Here is a 20555-nt window from a genome sequence, read left to right as displayed (position 1 = left end):
AGATGCCACAAATATCAAAGCTTCAACAATAAAACAAGTTATCAATCATGACATTTCTAGCATGTGATGATTACGGTTCACTAAAAACGCATTAACAGAAATATACAACAGTCCTAGTGTAACAACGAAATAGAAAGAAAAAAAAAATATGATTTATTGTTAGATTTCAAAGAATGCACGTGGGAATAACAATAGAGACTCCAGACTTAACTAATTTCCTTCTATTGGGGTTATTTTAGAATAAAGTGATATATTGAGTTATGACTTATATTTAAGTCAGGATTAAACTCTAAATTTTAATTAATGAACTCAAATATTAAATCACTTATATCAATAATTTTTTATAAATTAATTTGATTTTAAATGCTGATGTCCTCTATAGTCTGTATTTTTTTAAAAGTATATCGAAGACTTTAACTATGTATTTAAATTGATACTTTTATCACAATAATTATTTTAAATGGGATATTGAATATCTGTCATTTTAAGTTTAATATTTAAATAATAATTTAAAGGAAAATTAAATATCACTTTAAAAAAAAAATTTAATCAACAAAAAAAGAAATAATTTGAAATTCTCGTACAAATTAAAGAATTTCAATTTCTCCACACACTCATTCCTCTCTCCGTCTTTTCTCTCACGGAGACACTGTTCACTCCTCTCGAGTTACACATTCTCAAGCCTCACACTCTCTCCCTTGCGATTTCGAGACGCTCGTTCTCTCACTTTTGTTTTTCACAAAATTCTCACATGGGTGTTTTTACATAGGGTTTTATTTTTTATTTCATTAATTTGTGATTTGTTTTTTATTTAATTGTTTGATTTCATTGGTTTTGTTTTTAACTTGCTTGGATTTGGTTGATTTCTTGCTCATTGCTCATTGTGTTTTGTTGTTGTTGGATTTTTCCTGCAACACCTACCACCTTGCTCTGTAGGAGTAAATGAGAAAGGGAAAAAATGCATTATAGGGACTTAAACTCACTTTGACAAATTTATGTTCCATATGATTAACTTAACGGACTAAGCTCACTTGAGGGGACTAACTTGTACCAAAACAAATTTTAAAGAGTTGCACCGAGTTCGTAGCCATGAATATTATTTTGATGATTGATCTTATAGTTATAGATAATTTAATAGGCAACAATGATACTATTATTTATTGTGCTGGAAAGATGTCGTAAATGATATCATTCCTATGCCACCTTAAGTGCAGTCTCTTTGGCAGGCACGGACCCTCATCCTTTATGGAGGAAACTGCATGTGCAGTTAAAATAATTTTAGCAATTCCCTCTAACACTGAAGAGGATTCGTGCCTCTCTTTGGCTTGTCATCATTGTAGGCTCTAGCACCTTTATCATGTTGGGTGTGAGGGGACGTCTAGTGATATTGCCAAAGTTATAAGCTTCATATCATCCTCACTTTGATTTTGTGAGATTTAATGGTTTTAAGTTCAAATTCTAAAATATTTTAAAATAATATCAAAGTCAATTTTAAATTCATTATTGAAGCACCCACATTGTCGATACTCTGGATCTGGCCAGGAAGGGGGGTGTTGGAAAGGTTTCAACAATAGAATTAGTCTTGATTCACTAACTTTGAAATACCAAAAGCAATTACGAACTCGACATGATTCTTATCTCCCTGGCATTAATATAATTGTTTGACTTATCATACATGCCATGAAAACAGTCACGTTTTTATTCTGCCTTTAAAAAAATTGGGATCACAACTATTTCTATTATTATTCTGCCCCTTTCACCAAATTAAAAAAGATATCTTGCTTTTGCTTTGGTAAACAGAAAAAATATATTTATACCTTGGGTTGCGTGTGGAACGTGGAATGCCGTCACATAAGTTTATTTTTACCTCATTGACTACCATTTGGATTTAGTTATATAATCCACACTCTTCATCAATACTACAACTTGTGTTTGAGGTAGCCACTGCATTTCTGCTTGTTTTCTCTGAACATGGTAGTCACAAACACAAACCAGTTAGGGGAAACCATTGATTCCACTTATGATAGGAAAGCTGAAAAGAAAGCCTTTGATGATTCAAAAGCTGGTGTTAGAGGTCTTGTAGAGTCCGGAGTGACGAAGATTCCTCGCATGTTTCATGCTGGCAAGCTGGATGTCATTGAAACCTCACCTAGTCACACCAAGTTGAGTATCCCCATCATAGACCTCAAGGACATACACTCTAATCCAGCTCTGCATACACAAGTAATGGGCAAAATTCGAAGTGCATGCCATGAGTGGGGATTTTTCCAGGTGATTAATCATGGAATTCCAATCAGTGTCTTGGATGAGATGATTGGTGGAATTCGTAGATTTCATGAACAAGATGCTGAGGTAAGGAAAGAGTTCTATACTCGAGATTTGAAGAAAAAAGTTTTGTATTACTCCAACATTAGCTTGTACAGTGACCAACCTGTTAATTGGAGAGATACATTTGGTTTTGGTGTTGCTCCTGATCCAGCCAAGCCTGAAGAAATACCATCTGTATGCAGGTAAGAGTTTAATTTTGATAAACTATCCGTCTAAAGATTTTTACAATGTTGATTGTTAACTAATTAGAAATCATTGTTTGAGTTATTGTCAGAGGCTAAATATTCCAGTTACGGGTCATGACTAGTTTTATTATTTATCCATGCATGATGAGTTGATTACGTTTTTGCAGGGACATTGTGATTGAATATTCAAAGAAAATAAGGGATTTGGGTTTTACAATGTTTGAGTTATTGTCAGAGGCTTTGGGACTTAATCCTTCTTACCTTAAAGAATTGAATTGTGCTGAGGGACTCTTTATTTTGGGTCACTACTATCCAGCATGCCCTGAACCTGAATTAACTATGGGCACTACCAAGCACACAGATAGTAACTTCATGACTTTACTTTTACAAGACCAACTTGGTGGTCTTCAAGTTCTTCATCAGAATCAATGGGTCAATGTTCCTCCTGTACATGGAGCTCTGGTTGTAAACATAGGAGATCTTCTACAGGTAAAAATATGATGTTATTATTGTCAAATTTTAGAAGTTCGCATGCATTTTATAGGTTATTCTCATTAAGAATGCAGAAACAATAGAAAAACATGCAATAAAATTTAATAATAGGTTTTATTATTTTGGTTTGGCTCATAATCGTACAAATTTTGCATAAGGCATGGGAAAGAAAAATCTGGTTGGGAAAGGTTGACTGAATCATCAAACGGGTAAAATATGGCTTTATAGAAAATTGCGTTGGCACCTATCAAAGATATTGGTGTGACGCTTATCAAAGAAAAGATGAAAAAAAAAATAGTTAAAATGATTTACACATGTGCAAAGAAAGTTATTGGAGTCACTGATTAAGAAAGTGGATTGCTGCATGATTTGTATCCCTGTAAAAAGGAGTAGAGTAAAGACATTGGAAGAAATTATTAAAAAGAATCTCATGATGAATAATCACGAAAAATTGGTTTTCATTGAGCCCACCAGTGTGTGTGAGCAATGTAATCGATCTCCCTAATAGGACAACTGGGCAACGCTATTGTTAGTGTTGGAGCCTTGGAGTTGAAGGTGTTGTAAAATATGTTTTTCCTAGCTATGGCTTGCAATGGTTCAAAGTATCTCAATCAAACACTCTTTTCTGACTTTTACAGTTTAATATGAACCCCTTAAATTATTAGGTTCAACGTTAATCCAATGGACTCTTTTGTTTTGATAGCTACAACTGAATATCTATCACCATTTTGCTTTATTTGCTTGTATAGAAAATAGTGGCAGACTTTCTATGAGGTTTATATACTTTATCCATATATCCAATCATATCTTTTACTGATACGTATTTAATTATATATTTCTGATATTTCTTGTCATAATTGTTTTCACGTTAACAAAGCATAGCGATGAAACAGAAACTACAAAACTATGAAAGTGGGGGGAATAGTTATCTATCCAAATACTGTAAAATTCATATTTGTTTATAATAAAATGACAATAGAGGAAACCTAATGTGTACCAAAAGAGAATTGAGTACAAGGTTCTCAATATAACCATGTGTCACTGTATATCTAAAATTTGTGCATACCAGCATATGCGCTGTGTTCCTTTTTTTGTTTTTCCATCAATTCTCTGAACTTCATTAATGTATTAGTAATTTAGTATTCATTTGAAGTTACGATTCTCCATAAAACTGTGATTTCATGTGTTCTTTGAGATAGCAATGGATTGCAAATGCCATGATAAAGATTTGATATTTCTGCAATCAATTCTTGCTACAATTTAGTGTGACCATATATGACTAAACTTAAACCTTAAAATTGATAAACCCATTCTGTTGTTGTGTTTTGATCCTCCATAACCTTTTTTTTTTATTAAACACCTGAATTCAGTGAAAGCAAAATCATTTTGATTGCTTCTTCGTGGACACATTTTGTGAGAATAGCATTAATCAATTTGTTTCATACTGGTGCAGCTTATCACAAATGACAAGTTTGTTAGTGTGTATCACCGTGTCTTATCACAAAACACAGGCCCAAGAATATCTGTAGCAAGCTTCTTTGTAAATTCACATGACCCAGTTGAGGGTACATCAAAGATGTATGGTCCAATTAAGGAACTGCTTTCAGAAGAAAACCCACCAATCTACAGAGACACAACCTTGAAAGAGTTTTTGGCATATTATTATGCAAAGGGCCTTGATGGAAATTCTTCTTTGGACCCCTTCAGGGTGTGAATCAAACATGGGAAAGCACTCTTAATTCTCTTGGATCTGGCTGTAATTCATCTAAATAAGAAGCCACTTTCTAGTTTTCCAGAATGACCTTTGTATAAACAGCAGCAACAAGTTCTCCAGATTGAAAATAAATGAATTATCTATGTTCACATTTTCCAAAAGAATAACTTTATACTTTACGTGTGTTGGTGAAGAATTTTATTTTTTTTAACCAGTGTTGAACAGATTCTAGGGAAAGCACTCTTAATTCGTGTTAACAATGGGTAATTTCCAATAACAACTTGGCACACACAATGGGACCTCTTAGTCTTACGTAGTTCGTGTCTATTGAAATTATGTTATTGAATAATGATGGCAATTGCAAATAGTGGGCAAAGAAGTTATAATCCAAGAACTTCTGCTCATATTAAGCCTTATGGCATGCCTAATTTTCCAACTTAAAATATTCCACAAATTGTAGTACAAAATTTAGGTGCTCTGCTAATGGTGTTTACTAATCCTAAACAATTTCCCCAATTTGCAAATTGGTTAACAGCCAATTATGTTCAAAACTAGCGATGGGATCTGCATCTTTGCGAATTGCAGCACATGATCTTCCCCTTCTCCGAGAGAAGGGTTCTGGTTAGGAATGACGACGGACACTAGTAGTGCCTAATTGCTACCCGGCCCGCTTGCTAAAATATCCATTCATGTCCACCCCGTGAACCCGCATTATGTTAACAATAGCGATGGGATTTGCTGCTTTTTTTTAGCTTTGATTTTTATTCACATGGTTCCAAGAATCAGAAATGAAACATCATTGTGGGGTGGGTAACTCGGATTTCTCATTCATGGCATATCATAAATTTAACAGCTTGATCCCTAAATAACCATAATCAATTTTAATTTTCCATGAACATTATTTCAAATAACGTTCCCAATATCAATCATTCATGACAGATAATAGAACCTTCATTTAGCAAAATAGTCGCGAGATACTTCAATAATTTACAACATTAATTCAAACATGTTGAGCTTGACTTGATTTTCATCCAATATAATCACTTTTTCTGTTGTTTAGCAAAATTGTCAATGGACCATAAATATTTCATGTAAACAGCACTTATAAGACAATTTCAAAACAGAATTCTAGAAGAGCTATTTGATTTTCTATCCAAATCAATAAGCAAGGTTCCTAAAGTCTTCACTCTTCAGCTAAAATTTCATGAGAATAACTATGTTTCACTTAATGTTCTATTGACGTATAACAGAACAACCCAGATTCATTTTCTTCTCATCATAGTTTAAGGATCCTAATGCAAATTTTAGCATTAAAGGCTAAAAAATAGCAGTCAAATTATGCATCAGCAACGAAATTCAACAAGAATCCAAGTAAAAACACCTCCATCTTTCTGCAGTAAACTTGAGTCATTACGGCAGAGCACAATTGCTGATTTTTTAGTGGATTCTCGGCATAAAACTGCTATTTTTTTGCTTAAAAACACCACTAATACCATCCCAATTATTTATCAGACAAAACTTATATTCAGTTCCATAAGTGTTTTTGTCTTTTTGATATTGTTCTCCAATTAGAATTGGTTTCACTTTGGTAATCTGCATGTGCATTCAATGAAAAAATTCATTACATGGATAACCAAGGTAAAATTCCAATTCTAATTGGCGAACAGCAGCAAGAATATCTATCAAACTACATCAAGTTTTGTCCTTATCAATATAGAGATTTCACTTGATCAACCATCAAATGTATGTGAAGAGAAAGGATCAAACATCCCCCAAAATCTCTGCTAAAAGCTTTAAACTTATTAAGAGAAACATATTTTGAGATTTTTTAAGTATTATTTAAGCATGAATTAACAAGTATTGCCCAAATTACTACCAATATCACCTCCAGATAACATGCAAAAAGTATCTTATAGGCACATGGGTTCCCACTCCTACCAAACTCTTGGGTCTTGCTAGAGTGTCATTTCTACACCCTAGCTACCAAATAATCCTTCTTTGCAAAACACTCCCAAACAGAGGCTATTCAAAAACACACTGCAATGCAAAACCTCTACAGGCCACTATACTGCTAAGGTGCAAACTATTATACAGATATATGAAAATAAACCAGAAACCCTAATCAGAATATGCAATACAAATAATTCCATCTTCACAATCAACCACAAAACAATTTTCATATGAACAGCTTCACATTATAAAATTAAACATTGCTGATTCAAAGAACTGTGTTTGGCACACAATGAGTCATCAAAAAAGTAGCAACAGCAATTCAGACAATAAGAGAGGGGAGAGAACACAATATAATTGCCAAATACTATTATTCCAAACAAAGATACAAGTTATTGATTCTGCCCCCAGCGACAACATCTTTCAAAGAAGCACAACTTATTTGTTCTTCCGTCGCAAGTTACATTAATAAACACATCATACTCCATGAATAATGCAACATAAAATTTCCACAAATTCCATGTCCACAATCAACAAACGGCAAACTCAAACTACTCATTGAATTATTGCCTATTTTTTGCTTCCAGCTGCATTATTCCCTCCTGCACCCTGTGCCGCTTTCTTTGCGGCCTTCTCCTGCAGCGCCTTTGCATCTCTGCCCACGAAGAAATACAACATTCACCACAAATCAACGTTACACACAATTAATTTAAAAAAAAAAAATGAGATTGCAAAGTATGTGTGGTAAATCACAACAACCCAACCTTTCCCTGCGCTGTTCAGGGGTCAATCCATCATCTTTCTGCTTGCCTTTAGCACCAGTTCTAGCCTGAGCCCTTTCGCGATCACGATCCCTCTGGCTACCGCGTGCGCTTTAGAGTTAATTGAAAACAATAACAAACAAAACGGCTTAACAAACCAAACCACGAATACCCCGTCTGTATTGTGGCAAAGGAAACAAAATTTGAAAAGAAAAGGACAAAAAAAGGTAAAATTATTAAAATTGTGTTATTCTTGTGTTTGTTTCCATGGATCCAAACTGAATGAAACTATTAATTGCGGTAAAACCAAAAAGATCTACAACAAATGGGGGTAGCGGAGGGTGAAATGTGATTTATTTTTTTCCTCGAATTTTCTAACAGAAAGTCAACCCTATCCCTAAATTAACGACAATTTGTGAAAAATTAGCAGTAAAATTTCAACGGATCAAAGGATATGAGTCATTATCGTAGATCGATTATTCGAGAACGAAACGAGCCCGGAGACGAGGGGAAACCCTAAAATATCAAAATCGGGGGAAATAAAAAATACAATTAACGAATTGAAACAAAAATCGGAGAAAAGAACAAAATAGAAGAAAGAAATAACAGAATGAAAAAAGTTCCTACCTGATCGAAAGAAAGAAGAGAACAAGAATGGATGCTGCAAAGTATGAAAACGTTGAAAAGAGAATAAATAAGGATGACAATATAGCGTGGACTAAAAAAGATTCGTTCCCCACTGGCACATAGATCCCACCACATAAAAATAAAAATAGTAAACTTAAATATATTTTTTATTTTTAATAAATATTTAATTTTTATGTTTATTTTCTCATCTTTTTAATATCCTAATTAATAAATTGACTGGTCTTAGTTTAGCTCCTGATGTTTTTAATATCCTAATTAATACTTCAGTCATTTTTTTGTTTATGGAATTAAAAGCAAAAACTTAAAATTGATTTTCATCTAATATATATTTTTTATATATATAAATTTTAAATAAAAATTACAGGTTTTATAAAAATTCATATGTGCAAATAAATTAATTATTAGATTAAAATTAATTATCATCAAATTTATTATTAATTTTACATATCTATTAAATATATATTAAAAATTTTAAGATTATATATAACGATATTAATTATTTTATAATATAATTAATATATTAGTTTAATTTGCTACAACATTGTGCGTTCAAATAATTCTTAAAACATATTTTTGAAAAAAAAAAGTTAAAAAAATTCGTAACATGCAGATTTCTAAGTTTATCCGAGAAATTATAACAAATTTTTGTGCATGACCCTTAAAACTCGCTGACTTCACGCGCTTAATCCGTAGGTTTGTAGGCTAACCTGCAGATTTCTAAGTTTATGTTTTCCCTTTTACGCTTTTATTTAATTTACTTTGGCTCTTTTTTTATTTGCTTTTTCACTATTTTTTTATTTTTTGAAAATGAAATAGGAATGCATACAATATGAGAATGAAACAAATTATGATATGTGATAGTGTATTTATCTGCGGACTTTGCAGCCTAGACATATAAACACCGTATTCTGCCTTAGATGCGAAACCCTTGTGGCTCTCAAGATTAGAGCTTTACGTGAAAATTCGCTATTCTGTTCGTTTGCCTTTACTTAGAATCTTGCATTTGAATTCCCTCAATTTCTTGAAACCCACGCATTTTGCTCGGTTTCTGCATTTACGAATGAACGTGGCGATGAATTTTATGATGAAATTGAAGATGATATGAGAGGAATTCAAGCAGAGTTTAAAACATTGCGCAAGTTGGTCAGAGCCCGTATCCATAGAACTGCGGTTGTGGTTCCATTCGAAGTTTTTAGCAATGTTGAGTTTCTGCACATAGATTGGATAAGAAGTGTGAGATTTCTTTGTCATCACTTTCTGTTTTTAAAGGAAAAAAGGGGGGGGGGGGGGGGGGGGATTCTGATAATTTGTTGCTTTTGATGTATCCTTTGCAGATTCATCACGAAGCCTACGTTCCTGAATTTCAAAATTTAACTCACATTGAATTTGGCTATTTGGATTTGGAACGTGCCTGCGAGCGGCTTAAGTTGTTAAAAGTACTTGAGCAGTGCCCCAAGATTGAAATTGCTGTCATTGATCAGGTTTGATGAGTTAAACCTTTTAAACATGATTTCTATTTTAATCTTTTCTTCATGTAGTAGTATTAATTTTATTTTATACATGTTAACGGGAGGATCAGGAATTATGCGCTGATGATGAGGGGGCAGAAGACTGGTCGTATCCACAATCTGTCCCTGGCTGCATTTCATTGCAGCTTAAAAAATGCCGTCTTACCAATTATGTAGGCTCAAATGACGAGTTTCAATTTGCAAGAAATATTATGCAGAATGCAAGTCATTTGCAGACCATGACCATCTGCACTAACACTAGTTCAAATGAAGCGGAGAAGCGTATAATGATAGAAATTATATCCTTATGCACAAGGGATCTGCAACTTGTAAACTTTCATTTGAATAGTTTAGATTTGAGCGGTTGCAAATAGTTCCTTATTGTCCATGTTTACATTAGTAACCTCTAGGATATTGACGTAAAGTCACCCGGTTTCAGGGTAAATTATAAATTAATGTCTATAATGTTTGTCATTTTTTTTCTCTCTCCAGCATAAGATTGCTCCCACACCCAAAGATCAAATTTGTACCTGTTTGCTTTACTCGTACAGTAATATCTATACAGTGAAGGGTGGTTCATTCCTTTCTTTTTGGAAAGATTAAATAATCTTATGTAAGAATTTAATTTCGGTCGAAATTTGAATATGACAAACATGCTATTAGAAGTTCAACCAGATCGTTGTAATTCTTAAATAGCTTCAGAAAGTGAGTCCTATAGTAATGTTGAATCCTAACAGCATACCAAGCACGGCAATTGAGGCTTGTGCTAACTGCTTGTTTGATTCTTGGCTACTAATCAAACAAACCCCAGTGTATCGGGGAAAGGAAAAATAAGTATAACATTGTGTACATATAGCAACTGAATAGAAAGGGTAAGATGTTTTTATTGGGAAACAAGTGTGTTGTTAGTCTGGTCTCCACCTCTGACTCAGATTTTCTTGTCTTAATTTCTTTCCCAATAGTATATTCTATTGTCTCTTTTTTCTATGACTTATGCTGGTTTTGTGGGTTCTGTAATTTCCTGCGATTTACTTAGATCCACTTGGGATACAGTATGTAAACCCTTTAGTTATAATTCTTTAATTTTTTTCTCTGTTAATTGTTCACTAGTCACCAGTACTCCAACTAGTTGTTTCTCCAACTGCTCATCCAATTGTCATTAGAAATTTAGAAGGATATTTGGTAGCTTTCTCTTCAAAAAAGTGTACTAATATTTTTGTCCTTTATGCTTTCTTATAATTAGTTTGATTAATCAGACATTCCATTAAAAAATCCATATAATTTTGGGATGATAGCAATCATAAAATAAGGTAATCCCTTGCTGTGGAATTGGGGTAATCTTACTGTTATCCTTCTTACATGAACTGTTATTGTCTCCTATATACCATAAAATGCCTTACAGTTACTGCTGGCAATCAAATTAAACTATTTGCCTGCCTAGGGGACTTGGTTCAATAAAATCTTAATGTGAGTATGTGACTCAATGCTAGGGTATGTTCAATTCAAGCTGTGCATGTATTCAAGTGCCATGTGCTTGACTTGTTAGTAATATTGGACTTTGACTGTCACTGAATATACTACGAAGTTGTATATAAACATGTTTTATATAAAATTTTACTTTGTATAAAAATCTTAGTTGCATTTTCAAATGATGCTTCAATCAAGTATCGAGCTTATTTGAAAGGCTTATTGAGTTGAATGAAGCCCAGCCTATATATGGATGGTGGAAGCTTGAGCTGAGAATAGCCTTCTAAAGCTTGAAAATCTTGGCTTAGTTTTGAAATCTGGAATTTGAGTTTGGATCAGGTTGATCCTACCACTCATTGGAAATGAATATAATGTGCTCTTATTTGATATAATGCTTCACGGGGTTCCAAGATTTGGAGTGCTGCCCTTCCCCCTTCTTAGTCCTTTCTCACGTGGAGGATTTTTCATAACCGAATGCCTAATGATGAAAATCGTATTAAGAGGGGTTGCACTGTCATCTCTTGGTGTAGCCTTTGCTGCTCCACTTTTGAAACCACCCATCACCTCGTTTTTGATCGTGCTTTTGCGAAAAATCTTTGGGCTTGGCTTGGCTTGGCTTTCCAGCAAGCTTCAATGTTGCATTAATTTATCTTCTATGCATACTGTTCTTTCTTGCTGTGAATCTTTCTCTAGCAGCCAGTTGCAGGATGTCACCTTGGCTTCCATAGCTAATACTATTTGGGCGATATGGTTTGCTAGAAACAACAGTCGTTTTCAAGATACAAGCATCATCTTCTTGGCTGCCACTCAGTTGATATCTGCAGCAACCACTCTCTCTGGAAATATCTCTAAAGGCTCTATGAAATCCTCAGTTGATGAATTCACTGTTCTAAAGAATTTAGGGACCAGCATTTTAAAATATTTAGGATCAAATCGGTAATTAAGCAATATATTTTCCAAAGAATTTATAAAATAAAGGTTAAATATAATTTTGGTTTTCTTATTTTTTTTTTTTTAAAAAATGTAATTATGATCTCTTATTTTAAAATAAAGATATTTAATCTTCATATTTTTTTAAAAATTTAAATATATTTTTTATCTTTATAAATTAACAATTTTTCATTTTTGTTCATTATAAGTTTATTTTTTTAATTTTAATTTTTATAAGTTTGGATCTTTTAAATTTTTTATCCTTATAAAATATTTTATTCATTTTTAATTCATATAAGTTTATATTTTTCTAAATTTTGATTCATGTAAGAGCCAATTTATGAGGACTATGGATGAAAAATTAAAATCATGGACCAAACTTGAAAAAGCAACAACTTATAAGAACTAAAATAAAAAAATAATCTGTAATTTTAATTCTCTTTTTTAAAATAGAAAGTTTCATTCTTCAGTTACATAAAATTTGCAAATTTTATCATTTCATCAAATTCAAAAAATGTTGATTAATAAGAAATTAATTTGATATAAATTAAATTTAATAATATGATATAAGATTATTTGTTTAATTTAAATCAACTAAATATAATCTCTTGATGGAAGTGACTAAAATTATAAATTTTATCAAAAAGTGAAAGATTAAATATGTTTATTTTAAAATAAGAGACTAAGATTATATTTAAGCCTAAAATAAATATATATGTTTTTGAAAACATTTTAGAAATTGTTTGTTTAAAATAAACTCAAGAAACGGTACACGAAAAAATAAAAATAAAAATGGATAGAATTGGTTTGATTGAGGTACCAAGTCCCGGAGGTCCTCCTATTCGAACAAGAAATGCAGGACAGGGGTTTCTAGGGTTAGGGTTTATGTTTGTCCGGGGAGATTGATTCTGCCAATAAAATTACATTCTTGTTTCCCTTAGCATCAAACGATCAGCGATAGGATCAGACCTCTTTACCATAGCAGGTGTTGCAACACATCTTCTCTGCAATTAACCTTATTCCGATTCCTTGATTCCAAGTGATGGAAGATAGAATCAGTAATTTGCCAGATGCAGTACTTTGCCACATCCTCTCTTTCCTCCCCACAAAACAGTCAATCGTCACAAGCATTCTCTCGAAAAGATGGAAGGCTCTCTGGCGCTCAGTTCCCGCTCTCCACTTCGAAGAAAGCCTCATGGACAACAACAACGACATAGAGACCCATGCACGCTTCGTTCAGTCGGTGTACGCATTCACCCTCTCCCGTGACATGGACCAACCCTTCCGAAGATTCCACCTCGTTTCTCGCTCTTTCCTTTGCAACCCTGTCAACGTCATCGCCTGGGTCAGTGCCGCATTGCAGCGAAGAGTCGAAAACCTCTGCCTCAGTCTCACTCCTTTGACTAAGATGGTGTTGCCCTCTGCGCTTTTCAGCTGCAAAACCCTTGTTGTGCTCAAACTCATTGGGGGCTTGAATAGGAACCCTTTTCCGTTGGATTTTAAATCCGTTGATCTTCCCTTACTAACAACCCTGCATTTGCAATCATTTATACTGGAGCGTAGGGATATGGCCGAGCTTCTTCGCGGGAGTCCGAATCTCGAGTACTTGTTTGTTGGCCATATGTATTTTAGTGGCCCTGAAGCAAGGTTTGAAAGATTGCCCAAGTTGCTTAGAGCCACCATTGCGTTTGGCCATGTTCCGTTGGAAGTTGTTAATAATGTTCAGTTTCTGCGCATAGATTGGGTACTGTAGTACTACTGAGTATGAGATTTTTTGTTGTTGTTGTTGTTGTTGCTTTTGATTTTTAAGGAAAAAAGGGGTTTCTGATGTTTTGTTGCTGTGATACCAGATGGAGCACAAAGAGGAAGCCAACTTGATTCCCGAGTTTCAAAATTTAACACACCTCGAATTGGGCTATTCGGAGTGTACTAGGGATTGGGTTGATGTGTTAGAAGTGATCCAGCGTTGCCCCAATCTTCAAATTCTTGACATTGACATGGTTTGATGAGTTGAATTAACATTTAAAGATGATTTCTGCTTTTACCTTTTTCTTTACCTAATTTGTATTAATTTTGTTTTATAATTGTTGTTAACAGGGGAGTATTGACATGACTACTAGAGACGATGAAGGAGCAGATTGGCCATTCCCACGATCTGTCCCTTCATCCATTTCATTACACCTTAAAACATGTTTTATCAGATGTTATGGAGGCTCAAAAGGTGAGCTTCGGTTTGCAAGATATATTATGCGGAATGCAAGGCATTTACGTACCATGAAAATCTCCACTTATGCAAGTCGACAGCAGAAGTTTAATATGTTAAAAAAGTTATCCTTGTGCCCAAGGCGTTCTAGAATTTGTAAACTTTCATTTAAATCATTTAAATAGTTTAGATTTGGGTATTTGCAAATAGTTCATTGATGTTCATCTTCTCTCATTAGTAACCTTAAAGGATAATTACATATGATTGTTTTGATTATCAAATTAACCTATAACCTTTGTGTTTTTTTTACCATTAGTATTTGTAAGTTCAATCAAACTTTGTACATTGTGTGGAATTGTTTCTTTAAATTTTGGTGTAATGGAAAGCCACCACCAGGTTTGGGGGTAAATTATAAATTATAAGTTGAGTCTTATAGTAAGGCTGAATTGCAACAACGTATCAAATACTTGTGCTAACTGCTTGCATGATGCTTATAATCTTGTACATTGTGTGGAATTGTTTCTTTAAATTTTGGTGTAATGGAAAGCCACCACCAGGTTTAGGGGTAAATTATAAATTATAAGTTGAGTCTTATAGTAAGGCTGCATTGTAACAACATATCAAATACTTGTGCCAACTGCTTGCATGATGCTTGGCCACTGGACAAACAAGCTTAGTGTGTTTTGGAAAGGAGAAATGGGTATAATGTTGTGTGCATATACCAACTGAATAGAAAGGAGACATGCCATTCAAGAAATTCATATAATTTTGGGATGATTGCACTCAGAAATAAGGTAAGCCCCTGGCATGGACTTGACGTATTCTTTACTGGTGGCTATCAAATTAAGCTATTGGACAGCTGAGTAGACATGGCTCAATAAATTTTTAGTTTGACTTAATGCTTGATTGTGTCAAATTCAAGTTTAAATTGAGCTTGTGCTCAGGTGCTCATGTCTGTCTTGTTAGGGATATAAAGCTTTGATGAAATATACTGTAAAACTATATGTATGCATACATGTTTGTTACATTTGTATAAAATTTTACTTGTATAAATATCTTGCATTTTTAAATTAAGCTTCAATCACATTTAGAGCTTCTTTGATAGACACAGCCTTGAGTTTGAGAAGGCTTGAACTGATCCTGGCCTTCTAAGCCTGAAAAGGCCTGCTAAGTTTGACTTTGATTACATCTTCTATAAGAATTAAGATGAACTCTGGAATTTGAGCTTGGCTTGACTTGATTACACCGCTTATTAAAGTTGAGCATAAACACACTCTTATTTGATATTTTTATGCTTAGAGTTTGTCTTTCATGTAACTTAGTGGTTGATTGGTGTATCCTTTGAGTTCATACTCTGAGATCCATGCATGCCTCATGAATGTGTGTGTGTGTGTTGGGGGGGGTGTCAGGTGCGTTACTGTCTTACTGATCATATATGTCAAATTGGCTGAACATCTTTGTTCAACCCTTGTTATAACATGAATGGCAACTGAAATTGAAGTATGTAGAAGAATCCTTACATTTATTGAGGTCTGAGTGATAAATCATCCATCATCTCCTTACATTTTCTCTGGTAGCCAACACCAAATCAAGAATTATTGTCCAAAGTGCAGATCTGTTTGGTATATCAACAAATTATTTCTTGCATGCCTGTGGATCTATTTATGTCTTAAGGATTTAGAAAATGTGTTTCCAGATCAGTTTGAAAATCATTTGGTTTGAAATTATTTGTGGCGACATGGATGGGGTGAAAAAAGAAAATAGAGGAATGAGATTTCTCTTGCTTTTGGCATAGCAAGCCCCGGTAGGAGGCCCGCACGACAACGGGCTATTAGCTTAGTGGTAGAGCATGCCCCTGATAACTGTGTCGTTGTGCTTGGACTGTAAGGACTTTCAATCACATGGATAGTTTAATATGCTCATCGATGCTTGACCCTAAGATGTGGATCATCCAAGGCATGTTAGCATGACATATTTCTCCTGTTTGAAACCAAAATTATTATTTCTCGGGAGGATAGATGGAGTGATTCAGGTGAGATCTAACGTAGATCCAACTTTTTATTCACTTGTGGGATCCAAGCAATCCTGGTTTCTTTGTTTTTTTTATATCGGTTTGTTACAAAAGTTAGTAGGAAGGTTTGGAACCTACTATCTATTTTTTCCTCAATATGAGCTCTTAGATCTCTCACACCGACTACTCAGCTTAGCGTAGTACTCATGGTGTGTTTGATTTATAGAGTGGAAATAGAAGAAATTTTTCTGAATTAAAAGTAAAGTGTAAAAGATATAAGTCCCACATAAAAAATATAAAAATTGTCTTATTTCTCTCCTCTCACCTTAAACCAAACTCACTCAAACTATTTTGTTTCTTCTGCTAAATTCATTTTTTGCTCTCTAATTGTTATTTTATTTTTTCAAGGCAGAAAAGTTGTATCTATGTATGACCAAAGAAAAAACTCAGGTCAAGATAAAGAGATCATTCCAGATTAAATTTAAAGCAGAAGCACACTTCACACAACAAACAAACAATTATGCTAGATAAAGCCATAATGAGCTCCAACACGCTGATTTCTAACTAACTGCCTCACAACAATAAGTTCATATGTAGAAACATGTTTCAATTCACGAAAACTTCATTTAAAAGATGAGAGGCATCATGAATTAGTGTGCACACCTCTAAAAGGAACGCACTAAGACAGTTGACATTTGATGATGTTGTGAAACCTCTCTCAGGACTTGCATACCATTTACATTAATTGCCAATCTTTCACATAAAGAAGTCTATGACATTTGACCTGCATAGATACACGAGGGTTGCTGCACATTCTCCCGATATAATATTTAGAAAATAAGATATCTTTCTCATATTCATTGCAGAGATATAAAATAATCTTGCGATCAAACTGTATGAACGTGAACTTCAATATCATTAACACTTACAAGACAGAAGTTTCATTGAAAATAAAAGTCGATCAACGGATATTTATTAAAACGGATTAATTTTTTTCATAAATTATCAAAATGGATAAATTTTAAAAAAGATTACCGTAATTGATAAATTATCTTTTGAAAAATGATTTCAACGAGAAGAAATCATGCTTTAAAATACTTTTATTTTTGTTTTTATTTATTAATAATCTCCTATTGATTCACGTATAGAAATAGAAATTCTTTACGTTAACCGTAATAACACCATTAAACACAGTTACATGATTTACTCATTTCCTCTTTATGAGTACGCGTGTCAGCCAATAGTAGTATAGGAAGTCGCAACTCCGGTGAGTAATGCTATCTTTATGATCATAAAATGAGATGTAGATGAGAAAACAACAGAAAGTGCAAGCATAAAATGTCTCCAATGGTGGATAGGATTAGCTCTTTGCCAGACACACTACTGTGTCACATTCTCTCCTTTTTGCCGACCAAAGAAGCTATTGCCACTACAAGTCTTCTGTCTAAGAGGTGGAGCCCTCTGTGGCTCTCAGTCTCCACTCTTCGCTTCAACGACCAATGCTATCTGCAAAACAAAGACACCTATTTTCGTTTTCTTCAATTGGTCTACACAGTTATGCTCTCGCGAGATGTGGCACAACCCATCCAAAGGTTTTACCTTGCATGCATGTCTTCACTTTGTGACACTTCAATGGTCAACACATGGGTTACGACCGTAATTCAACGCAAAGTTCAGCGTCTCGAACTTTCTCTGCCTTCTACCATCAACTTGCCATGTTGCATTCTCACTAGCACAACCCTTGTGGTTCTCAAGTTGAGTGGTTTAACTGTGAACCGTGTTTCTTCTTCTCCTGTTGATCTTCCTTCGCTTAAAGCACTTCACTTGAGAAGGGTTCATTTCCTTGAACTTAGATGGCTTCTTCAGATTCTGTCTGCATGTCCACTTCTTGAGGACTTGCTCATAAGATCTTTGCATGTTACTAACTTTTCCAGTGATGAGCAGTTAAAAAGGTTACCAAAATTGGTCAGAGCAGATATTTCTGATTCGTTTATATATATTCCTTTGACAGGGTTTTATCATGTGGAGTTTCTTCGAACTGAAGTGGTAAGTATGAACATGATGCTTCCTGAAATTGCTAGCTAAATTAATTAAAATAAATCTTTACAATTTGCAAATATTTAGGAAATGTCATGTTCTAATGTTCTTTTTTTTTGTGTGTGTGTGTGTGTGACTAATGAATGCAGGCATGGAATTTATTTTTCGATAAGAATCACACTTTTTTCAATTTAAGCTACTTGGAGCTTAAGTTCATCTGTCAGTTCCATGACTGGGATTGGTTAATTAAATTGCTTCATCAATGCCCCAATCTTCAGATTCTTGTAATTGACAAGGTTTGTTGAGTTTGAGGATGATTTCTGTCTTTTGTTGATTTTTTTAATCTTTTATGTTTATCTTTATTGTTGACTTGACAGGAAAATGGTTTCACCAAAACAAGTGTGGACGAAAATTGGGTATATCCACGATTTGTTCCCAAAGGCCTTTCATCAAAACTTAAAAGATGCTGTGTCAGAAATTATGAAGGACAGGAAGGTGAGCTTCAATTTGCAAGATATATTATGCAGAATGCAAGAGTTTTAGGCGCCTTGACCATTTGTAGTACCACTTCCTCAAATCCAGAGGCAAAACTCCAAATGATTAAAAAGTTATCAACTTGTCCAAGGATTTCAGTTACCTGTGAACTTTCCTTTGAATGAAATTGGATAGGTTTTCCTAAGTAGCAGTAATTAGTGGGCGTGCATGCTTTTTGATTAGTTCTTCATGCACCAGTGTTGGGTTTTGAAGGACTTGAACTTTGTCCTATGCACAAGTTTAATCTACAATGCATATATAAAAGAAAAGCTCTTGTTGTTGTAAATCTTGTTTAAGTTTTTTCTCTCTAACAAGCTCTTATTGTCATGTTTGTGCCTCAACCAAATTGGTCCATAAAAGGAAATATATATTTAGTTATATTCATATGCCAATATGCAGCTCCCACATTGCTAGTTTAGTATTCACATTTCAACTAACGAGTGTTACAGTAAGACTGATAAATCATACACAGCATCCAGCCTGTACAGTTTTTGTGAGAAGGTATAAAAGTTTTCTCTAATTAGTACTACCTAGCAACAAGAAAGGTGAATCATGAATGATTAATAGTTTTAATTCGAATTGTACAAATAAAGTAAAAGACAAACTGAATTTTTCCTTTAGTAAAATGTTTCTTTAAATGAGTTGTAGAAATAAGGGAGTCTATGAGAAATGGGTCCTGTTTTACTGTCATTACCTTACCCCTCTTGCAGAGGATTCATAATATAAGACTCTTGTTTTAAAATTTATTGTTTTATTAGACTTTTTCAAGTTGATTATTGCATTAATTTTTTTATAAGAGAAATTTCATATCTCTCTTATGAGGATATTGGACAAAATGAGACTAGCCTAGATTAATTAATTAGATAGAAATTTGATAGAAAGTTGTTAAATGAAAAAAAGTGAGATGATGACTCTCAATAATTTTGAAAAAAAAAATACAAAATATTAATAAATTTAATGTTACTAATTAAATTAAATAATTTTTTAAAGTATATGAGTTAGTTAAAAGAATTTCATATTTGAAGATGGAGGTGGTAATAAGTGGATTATTATAGCACTGTCCAAATGTAACCCTTACTTCTGCAGGGATTGAAAACGAAAAGCCACCTTTTAAAATTGTAAATTTTTAAATTATTAAATACATAACTATTAGCCTTAGTTTCTATCTAAAACAGAATAAAATCTTTGGGTAGCTTGTCTTTAAATGTAGTCACTTATATGGTTCTAAACAGCTATAGATGTAATGGTATACCAGATTAGAGTGATTGCGTATACTTTGTGATAATGTAATATATGATGTATTACTAAAACAGAAACGGTGGTGTCTAGCTCCTTGCAATTAAAAATCACCCTTGATTAAACTTAACTCCTTTATATATAGAAACACATGTCAATCGGAGAGTCTGCTAACTTCCTAGCTCAAAGGTGCCAAAACCTTAATTTCTAGATGCCCTCCCATCTCCCCTGTTTATAATTCGTTTCCTGTGCATAACTCAAACCCTGGTCAATCCTTGGCACGTGACAATTTTGTAATTCCTATTATGGTTTTGAATTACAGTTACATTTTGTCTACATAAATTGTAAATAATTGAGTAAAAATGTACTTGATATGTTGATTGTTAAGTTGTAATGCCATCGTGTAAATCTTTAAAATTGTAAAATCGCCATATTATAGGTGAAATTGTGATTGTGGACTGTAATTTAAAATAAGTTTAATTAGCTATTTAGTTTTTATAGTTTTTAAATTTATTTATTTTTAGTCCTTACAATTAATAAGTTAATTTTTT

General features: G+C 33.7%; 2 protein-coding genes across 2 annotated transcripts; both read left to right on the top strand.

The window, feature by feature from the left end:
• The first annotated feature begins 1812 nt into the window (after positions 1–1812).
• On the top strand, positions 1813–4880 carry LOC102667868 (1-aminocyclopropane-1-carboxylate oxidase homolog 12). Its single transcript, XM_006586173.4, has 3 exons — positions 1813–2510; positions 2681–3002; positions 4459–4880. Exons 1-3 carry the CDS (start codon positions 1972–1974, stop codon positions 4717–4719), a joined length of 1122 nt encoding a protein of 373 aa, XP_006586236.1. The 5' UTR covers positions 1813–1971; the 3' UTR covers positions 4720–4880.
• Positions 4881–12767: 7887 nt separating this feature from the next.
• On the top strand, positions 12768–19048 carry LOC100780535 (F-box/FBD/LRR-repeat protein At4g00160). Its single transcript, XM_041017789.1, has 7 exons — positions 12768–13727; positions 13834–13983; positions 14081–14370; positions 14503–14590; positions 17509–18243; positions 18384–18530; positions 18612–19048. The coding sequence occupies exons 1-7, from the start codon at positions 13026–13028 to the stop codon at positions 18891–18893; spliced, it is 2394 nt and encodes a 797-aa protein (XP_040873723.1). The 5' UTR covers positions 12768–13025; the 3' UTR covers positions 18894–19048.
• The last annotated feature ends 1507 nt before the right edge of the window (positions 19049–20555 follow it).

This window comes from Glycine max, chromosome 8, assembly GCF_000004515.6.
Source record: "Glycine max cultivar Williams 82 chromosome 8, Glycine_max_v4.0, whole genome shotgun sequence".
NCBI lineage: Eukaryota > Viridiplantae > Streptophyta > Magnoliopsida > Fabales > Fabaceae > Glycine > Glycine max.
This window is presented reverse-complemented; position numbering and strand designations above follow the sequence as displayed.

What these genes read in the sequence shown, in the direction of transcription:
- LOC102667868 (XM_006586173.4), top strand. Translation starts at nt 1,972, where the DNA reads ATGGTAGTCACAAACACAAACCAGTTAGGGGAAACCATTGATTCCACT. An exon ending in GAAATACCATCTGTATGCAG is followed by an intron (nt 2,511 to 2,680) that starts GTAAGAGTTTAA and finishes ACGTTTTTGCAG; the next exon opens with GGACATTGTGATTGAATATT. An exon ending in ACATAGGAGATCTTCTACAG is followed by an intron (nt 3,003 to 4,458) that starts GTAAAAATATGA and finishes ATACTGGTGCAG; the next exon opens with CTTATCACAAATGACAAGTT.
- LOC100780535 (XM_041017789.1), top strand. Translation starts at nt 13,026, where the DNA reads ATGGAAGATAGAATCAGTAATTTGCCAGATGCAGTACTTTGCCACATC. An exon ending in AAATTCTTGACATTGACATG is followed by an intron (nt 13,984 to 14,080) that starts GTTTGATGAGTT and finishes TGTTGTTAACAG; the next exon opens with GGGAGTATTGACATGACTAC. An exon ending in AGATTCTTGTAATTGACAAG is followed by an intron (nt 18,531 to 18,611) that starts GTTTGTTGAGTT and finishes TTGACTTGACAG; the next exon opens with GAAAATGGTTTCACCAAAAC.